This window comes from Clytia hemisphaerica, unplaced genomic scaffold, assembly GCF_902728285.1.
Source record: "Clytia hemisphaerica strain Z4C2 unplaced genomic scaffold, Clytia hemisphaerica genome assembly, whole genome shotgun sequence".
NCBI classification, from domain to species: Eukaryota; Metazoa; Cnidaria; class Hydrozoa; order Leptothecata; family Clytiidae; genus Clytia; species Clytia hemisphaerica.
In genome coordinates, this window is record NW_027103255.1 from 341,127 (window position 1) to 350,053 (window position 8,927).

Genomic DNA, 8,927 nt, shown 5'->3' on the forward strand with positions numbered 1-8,927 from the left:
GGTCTTCCCAGTGTTTTAATTGGCAGAAATTTATAAACAATTAAATTCATATGTCTTAATGTTACAATATTAATATTTCAGTTACAAATCTCACGGGAAAAATTGGAGAAATGTTGTCCTATGGGACAGAAGAGGAAACTTGTATGGGGGTAATCGGAGAAAGAATTTTGATGAATTATTCAACGTCAGTTTGGATTGGCCAAATAGTAACCTCAACCCTTAGATTATTTTTAGAAAAAATTCATTAAAAACAGACAAGCATTTACAAGATATGCCCAATTCTATCTTTGATCAATGTACTTGTTATTCTATCAAACGAAAGATCGATGGAGACACAAATAATGTGAAACAGTGTTTCCAAGGGCCCGGTTTATGTGGTTATAAACTTATAAATAGATTGAGAAAACTAAATTGATACTATAATACTGTCCAGGGTTACGGTAGCATGGGAGAATTTTTCTATCCCACAACACAGAAATCCTGCAAGCAGACGGGTAATCTATATCAATCTAATTACCAGTAGTAGGTTTGTTAAAAAAAAGAAAAAGGAAAGGAATATGAACAGCAAACAGAACATCATCTCAAACAACTTATAGATAGCAGATTGAGAAAACTAATCTGAAAACTAATCGGCAAAGGAATAATGTGAATATTTCAAAAAAGTTAAACAAAGTTTCTACTACTACTACTACAATGATTCTACAACACTTAGTATCTCTACTGGGTTTCGTCAATAGCTACTTTTTATCTTGTCAAAGCATTACCTCACCTACAGTATTCGAATCTTTTAATAACAAAGATGGCGGAAATTGTACCAAAAAGCAACCAGGCTTTAATACTCTTTCAGTAGTGGAATGTTTACTACATTGCAAATTGGAAAAAGGCGGTAAGGATGCTGTGATGGAGAATGGTGGAACCATTTGTTTTTGTGTCGAATGCGAGACACCAGAAAAGATAACCGAGAAAAAGTCACAAGACACAATGGTAAACTCAACCTTTTACAGGGAATTAAAAGTTCTAAAAGGTAAGGAGTATAAGGGTGATGATTTTTTATTCGAGTCGCTAGATAATGTTGGATGTTGGTGTTCCATACTAGGTACATCCTTAGACTGAAGACTGTATACACGTTTTTACAAGAAAAAACTACATAGGGGGCCGACATAGTACGTACGCACTAAAATCGTACGCAAGCGAACGCAAATGGCTATACCCCCTGGTATGTACGTACTTTTTCCTTCAGCCCCAGAAAATTTCGAAAACAAATCGTTTGGTTCAGACCTTTATTTCATACATGAAACTCAATGTTTGTCAAGAAACATTTTCTTCTCCTTGATGCGTATAAAGAAGCGTAAAAATCGATAGAAAAACAATCAAAAAAGGGCTATGAAAAAATTCTTCCTGAGTACGTACATTTTCCTTTGACCCCTTCCTTCCCTCTGTACGCAAGCATATGATTTTGAGAATACCCCCTCCCCCCTTAGTGCGTACGTACTAAGTGGACAGCCCCTTGGAACATCTAATCCTTCGATGGCCAAAATGTTAAGAACAAGTTAAACACTATTTAAGGCTTTGAGAGTTCTAAAACACCCGATTTCTTAAGAAAATGGGCAAAATTAATCATAAACAAGTGAAAATAAGAACATGTTGAGAGCATTTTTTGGCTAAAAAGTTAAAAAATTAAGAATATCTCAAGGCTTCAAAAATTTTTGATTTTCTTATAAAAAAAAACGTGAAGTGTACCACTGTCCACGGAGGAGTTGAGGTTAAAGGCAACAGATGACCCGCAAAATAACCAAATTTCAAAATTTAGTTTCAGGACCTATAGCTGCAACAAAACAACCAATATGTTACCAACCGAAAGACAATGAGTACGCAACGTTCAAAATGCCACACAAAGGAATTGTTCGTTCCGTAACACTCATATATGTATCAGGAAAACTTCAATGTACAGGCATGGACCAAACTACAAACTGGGGTTGCAACACTGCCAATTACCCCTCACAGCCTGGACCTCACGATATAATCGTGTCAATCACAGATGACCAAGATAAAACAATATTTCCAGACGAATTAATGAATGCTGGTGGCTTTATTACAGTTCCCGGAGTGGATCTAGATAGCCAAGAGTTGACATTGGAGCCAAGTTCACCTTATGCTGTACAAGAACCGGACAAAGAAATGAGAGTTTGGTATAACCAAGACTTGATTGATGGTAGTGAGCAGAACAACACTGGAGAACAATGCGTTCACGTTGTAATCAATTATGCTTGAATTCGGTGAATCAGCAGTTTCACTATGTCTTCAATTCAGAGCGAATCATGTTTACGGGATGCTGAGTAAATACATACCACTTTTAAATATTCAAAGGTCCCGAAAAGTGTAGGGGGTCCTAATAATAGGGGGCTTTTTCAAAATCTAATTAACGTGGTGGGGGTCAGAGTGAAAGGAGGATCCGAAATTGTACCTAAAAAAACCCCCAAAATGGCAATACAGCTTGTGGTACAGTAGCTGAAAATATTTTCAAAAATATTAGATAAACGGTGGGGGGGGGATAAGAACGGGGAGGGTCTGGATTTTCTTTTTAGATTTAAAGGGACCCTTAACAAGATATTCTCCAGAAATTTTCCCTAGGAGCAGAAATCGGAATTTTTCCGAGTATTTCTTTTTCTAAAGCCATAAGAGGACTAAAAGACTGGAACAAAAACGTACCCTCTTGTTGCCCTGTGGGTTTGTATATTAACCTTATTTGATAATACAACATTAATAATAACTGATAAAACTACACATAACATCCCAATTCTCACAACTGTTATAAGTAAGAACAAAAACACATAAACGACTGGACGGCTATCTTCTATTGTGTCTTTGAAGCGATGTTCATTGCCGCCTGTATTTCAAATCTGTTATAAATAATCCGACAATATTCCGTCATTTTTATTTATTTGAATTACTTACTCGGGTGAGTTAGGGTGTGTCTAGATTTTTAAAATTCACAAATCCCGAATCCGCGACCAATAGCACCCATTCTCAGAGATTCACTTATGGATTTTTGAGATGACCTATACCTTAAGGTTTCAGGACCCGGTTGTTACGTAATTAAATATCAACTTAAAAGTTAATTATTAAAGAAAGTGTGAATTATGACGTCATCAAATTATGACGTCATAAATCGTAAGTAGCTCTAACTCTATGAGTAAATGTCAAATCTTTCTCAAATTTGGACCAAAGATGCATCTTAATGGTGCCAAACTTTTCAATGAAAGTTTTTTTGAAAACTTTGACGACGTCAGCAAAAAATGCAAAAGATCGAAAAATGCAATTTTTTGCTGACGTCATCAAATTTTTCCGAAATTTTTTTTTCTCAAAAAGTTACATTTTAGTTAGATGCATTTTTGGTTCAAATTTGGTAAAGATTAGAGGTACTTTAGAGCCCTAAGTGGATCTCTGAATCTGGCTGCTATTGGTAGCGAAAACTTAGGGTAAACTGTTAGGTTTCTGAGACTTCCCCTAAGTCACTCAAGTAGGTAAAAGGATTGATAGAGCTTGAGCATTACTCGTAATTCACAAAAAAAACTATTCTAAATTCTTTTGATAAGTTTGCAATATATTTTTCTACATTTTTCAACGCTGAAATGTAGAATTTCAACTGCGTGTATATTTTTGAATCACTTTTGTCACTCCAATAAATTTTTGCATGTTTTTAACAAGGTGGCAACGAAGCTATCGGTGTTATCTTCAAAAATACAAAGGAGATGGATGTCGTCCAGTCGTTTATATGTTCATAGTAAGAAATATTTCAGGATTTTGGAGGAAGTTTTTGACATCTTTTTCGCATTTTCAAAATAACCTCCAGCGGAGACAATGAAGCCTATAACTTTTGGAGGGGGAAATAAAGAAGGAACTTACAATTGCCAAATGGCACACAACGTTGTTTCAACGTTTATCTAACGTTCACAACGTCCATATAACGTTAGATGAACGTTGAAACAACGTTGTGTGCCAGCTGGGATTGCTACACGGTGCTTCATGCTGGCGCAATCTTCCTGCAGTAGGTATTTTACTCGAAATTTTTTTGAGTTTTCATTTAGCACTTTGTGAATTTTTTATTTACTTCACTGTATCTAAAATTAAAATGTAATAAATGTAATAATCAGTGAGATAAGATTTTCGGAAATCCTTCATTGTCAGGGGGGTTATCGTTTAATGCCTTGGTCGTTACCACAACGCTTTGATTGAAATTATATTGTATCGGAATTTAATCCACTAAAAATACACTGCCACTGTCCATCAAATATTCATCAAAACCGAACTTATCCTAAATCAATCTTCAAGGGTCCCACATATATTTTTTCAAATTATAGAAAGATTCGAAGTACAGAAATTATTTTGAATGAATTTTCAGCTGAAGTAACAAATTTTTAGTTCCCCAGGGGGGGGGGGCACTTAGGCAAAATTGGGTACGGGACGTGCAGCTGGTCAGGGTCCCTTTTTTTAGGCTCTAAAGATATCTGACAGGGTCCCAAATCTACTAATTTTCAAGATGTGTATCTGACAGAGTCCTCTCTTGGTTATTTGGACAATTTTTCAGGCTTTCAGCGTAAAAATTCGAAAATCTTTCAGTTTTTCGTCTAATTTTAGTCATTTTTGCCTTTTTTAGGGTGGAAATTGGAAACAGGGTGACCGAAAAATTCATATCTGACAGGGTTAACTTTTCGAACTCCAGCGGTCGTCAAGGTCAGTGCCCCCCCCCCCGACTTTAGTTCGAATTACAAAAATATTCGAATTAGAGAGGTTCGAACGAAGGGAGAGTTGACTGTAATGGATAAGATTTTAGGGAAAGAAAAAAACTAAATTCAAAAAATCGTTGCAAAATTTCCTTAACCTTAATGAAAACAATCTTTGAGTGATTATTAACTTCTTTACAGCCCCTATAACATTTTGTCAAAAATAATAAAAAAAATATGTTTAATATTCTTTCTTTTAAGGGAAAATGGAAGAGGAAGAGGTCGTTTTGGCCGAAAGATATAATATCTTATAGACATTTACATAAAATTATGTCACAAACATCACTTGCCTCGCTTTGAAATGTTTGCCATGTTGATTAACTCCCAGCGGATTTATTACAACTATATTCTATTCATAAAAAGATTATTCAATGTCTCAATGGACACAATGACCATGAAAATTGTTTGAATACGAGGCAAGTGATGTTCGCACGTAATTTATGAATTCAAGGTCCTATCTTTTAACACAAAAGTAGCAAAATGTGGTATTTATAATAGCACGTCTAAAGAAAAGACAAAACACAAGATAAAATGATAATTTATAAAATATAGAAGCTACTTTGAAATATAGAAGCTACTTTGAAATATTCGCAAACACTACAACGCTACAACGGAAGGTTGGACAAATTTCAAAAATGAAACAGTCATCTATTTTCAAATTTCCAAGGCAATTAAAAAGCTATTTAATATATAATCTCATGGTTGATTGAAATTTGATTTACGTTTTTGTTTACGTTAATTTGAAATTTCCCGCTGTTTTGTAATTTCCCGCTGTTTTGTAATTTCCCTCTGTTTTTTAATCGAATTTTTTGACGTTCGATTTTCGAATGCGTTCTATAGAGAAACAAAACCAAAACAAAACAAAACAAAAAAACTCTCAGCTCAGTAAGTAAAGAAGAAACATAATCATAATCAGATGATGGAAGATTCAATTTGATTGATTAGAATATATTATGCAGTTTTTATGCCTGGTGCTTCTTGAGCTATGTATAAGGGTTATTCAGTATAATTGAAATCTTTTAATGCTTCATGATGAGTCGCCTTATTTCAATCTTAACCATATGAGATTAACCAGGAATCCCATGCTTGATTTCGTGAAATTCTGGGATAAATTTCCCTTGGTCACCTTTTTAAATTTTTGAAATTCCCCTCGTTTCACTCGGGAAATTTCAAAAATTTCAAAAGTGACCTCGGGAAATTTATCCCGAATTTCCCTCATAACCATGAGATTACTAGTACAAATAGTGGCGTGAGTTTCAACAAATTATATTCCACCTTTTTTCCAGAAACTTGCATGGTTGGCATTAAATGGGAAAAGTAGGTATATCTCCGTTTCTTCTTACAAAGAAAACCTTGTATGAAGACTTAACTAAATCAAGGTAAATAAACTCAATTAAAAAATATAAAACATCTACCTTTAAAGATACTAAATTAGACAAGAACTTGCTTTAAAGGGAGAATTTTGGCGCGAATATAATCTGGCGGTTTGCTGAAAAGAATTAATTAGGCGGTTGTAGGATAACATTAACCTGCATTAACAAAAAAAACAACTGAAATAGCACACATTTGGGGAATTCAAGAAATTAAAGCATTTTAGCAGGAAAAGCTAATTTTGACGAAGATTTCATTACTGCTCATTTTTTTTCCGTTAAAATTTCGTCCTTAAAAATGATTTTAGCGGGTTTGCCTAGTTTGGGAGAATTTCACCAGAATTTGTTCCAAAATTCCTCCAAAAATAAACTTCCCCTAAAATTAAAAATGATAATAAGAAGAAAAAATATTTTTTCTCGTCACCCTGCCATTCCTCGCCAAAATTAAATAAATTTTCCGAATTTTGCTTTTTTCTAAAATTGCTTTTTTCTAAAGAAGTGGTCGTCCAAATTAGTTGCCTTTAATGCTAGAGTAAGAATATCAACAAATATAAAAACAATATATTAGACGATTTCTTTATTTTTGAATACCAAGGTACTTGAATACGGATGATGGTAGGTTTTGATTCAACAAATAGTCTTCGGTGAAGTTAGTAAGCACAACAAACCTTGAAAAGTGCTTCAATGACAGATCTTTGGAGCGGGTCTTTGAACGACAGAGCTTGAAAAATACGTTACCATGAAAGGTTTTATCACTATAGGTCATTCCAATGTCAAAGATATTCCAGTTCACCGAATAAGACGGATTGCGAAGACCAAAGTCGAATACTTCAGTTACTTTTTCTTTCGTTTTGAAATCATAGGTTGTGAACTGGTGAAATAACTTCTTACCAGATGTATAGGTGTAAGTTGGTAGAAGCCTACGATCAAGCCTTCTAAAAGAAGTCTTCAATCTGTAGGAGAGACCACGCCATGGTTCCCCAAAGAAAATGCGATCACTATCAACTAACTTCATTTCCCCATCTTTTAATTCAACAAAACGAACCCGATTTTTTCTAACATCAGACTTCATGCCTTCATAAAGAAACAAATATCTTCCATAAGTCGCCGTGTCAATTCAAGACAGCCTTAAGTCCATTTTTTCCATTTTGAGATAATTGACTTTAAAGGTTGAGATGTGTTGGACTTAAGGCTACACATTTTATGTCAATGCTTCATAGAAAATAAAATTTGCACTTTAATTTAGGACTTAAGGCTGTTTATGGTTGATATATTATGGAACTTTCTAAATTCTTATTTTTTTTGAATTGCAAAATACACCTCTTTCCCATTAGAATTCTGTGGACTTAAGGCCGTTTTTGGAAAGTGCGCATGCTAAAATAGGGGGTTATGGTCTTAAGTCCATTTTTGAAAAAATGGACTTAAGTCTGTCTTGAATTGACACGGCGAAGTTTCAAAAACACTATTAACTCCACTGTACCGTGTTGAGTATGAATACATGAATTTACCATCACAGTCAAATTCTTGAATGGATAAGATCTCTTTTTCACCATCTTCTGTTTCTTGGTAGAATAGGATACGGTCACCATTGCAATGCACATGTGGTACAGATACATAATCCAAAAATCCAGGTGTAGCCTTCAAGTTGACAATGACTCGTTTATTAAGCAATAATTTATTACTGGTTATGTGAACAAAATCCAAACAAACTTGATTTGACACGATTATTTGATGATTCTCACGCTCTTCCGCCTGAAAGGCTTGACATGAAAGTACCAATGTTTCTTTCTGACAGTGATGATTGTATAAATTAAACACAAGTTCATTGTATTGCTCCGAATCGTAGATAATTCTAAGGTCAGACTTCTTCTTCTGGATTGTTATCTCATCGAAATCATCCATATTGATAAAATCGACCATGTTGATGTAATAAATCTCTAAAACAAGTTCTTTTTTTCCTTTTTTTTTTAAAGCGCGTTCTACAGTATGCACTAGCTTTCCACTCATAAAATCAAGCTCTGAATTTCTTTTCGAACTGCCTTCTGTTTCCGGAATTTTGATTCTCAGTTTCTTTCGTTCATACTTCAATTCCTCTTTATTGAAGTCGATGATATGTACAACTATAATACCATCATTATTTTTGTAATAATCTTGAAGCCACAGATAGTATTTACCAGAGCCATAAAAGCCTTGTTTAGGATACCACCCAAAGCTGTCCCCTAATGCGAGAGGTTGTATCTTTTTTTCATCGATGTCTGCAGGCATGAACAATGACTTCTTTTCCATTGCAGCCATTTTTTATTTGTTTTAAATCTTCCTAAAAGCAAAATAAAATCAGTAGAAGCGGTTAAGCTCTTTAAGCTTTTTTCGTTTGAGCCGAGAAGAACTATCTTGAATTATAACAAGAATTGAGAGTGTTTAGGTAAAAATTGAAAAAGAATATAAACAATTTCGATCGGCTTATAGGACCCCACCCCATAATTGCAAAAACTTGACTCAACAACAAAAAGTATTAAAAATGTCTTTCAAAATGCGATCTGGATCCATACTAGTTTTTCTTCATTTCACAAATTTTCGATTATGTATCTTAACTATGAGTTGGTTTGGATTGAATGAACATTTTTTCAAAATATTTTTCATAGTAGGGGGCCAAGCCTGGGGTCCCGTGACATCTTTTTTACGATCAGACCATTTTTGGTCTATTTCAAAGAACAGTATATTACAAGATACTTTTGAGAGGGAGGACGCGGGCTAGGCCCGGGAAAACTTTTTA

General features: G+C 34.5%; 2 protein-coding genes across 2 annotated transcripts; one reads left to right on the top strand and one right to left on the bottom strand.

Annotated features, from left to right (window-relative positions):
- Window positions 1-534: 534 nt before the first annotated feature.
- LOC136798730 (uncharacterized) lies at window positions 535-4,181 on the top strand. The gene is made up of 2 exons (XM_067055389.1): window positions 535-1,024; window positions 1,811-4,181. Exons 1-2 carry the CDS (start codon window positions 694-696, stop codon window positions 2,269-2,271), a joined length of 792 nt encoding a protein of 263 aa, XP_066911490.1. The 5' UTR covers window positions 535-693; the 3' UTR covers window positions 2,272-4,181.
- Window positions 4,182-6,716: 2,535 nt separating this feature from the next.
- Window positions 6,717-8,467, bottom strand: LOC136798736 (uncharacterized). The gene is made up of 2 exons (XM_067055403.1): window positions 7,663-8,467; window positions 6,717-7,228 (listed from the first exon to the last, which is right to left on the bottom strand). The coding sequence occupies exons 1-2, from the start codon at window positions 8,447-8,449 to the stop codon at window positions 6,732-6,734; spliced, it is 1,284 nt and encodes a 427-aa protein (XP_066911504.1). The 5' UTR covers window positions 8,450-8,467; the 3' UTR covers window positions 6,717-6,731.
- Between the last annotated feature and the right edge of the window lie 460 nt (window positions 8,468-8,927).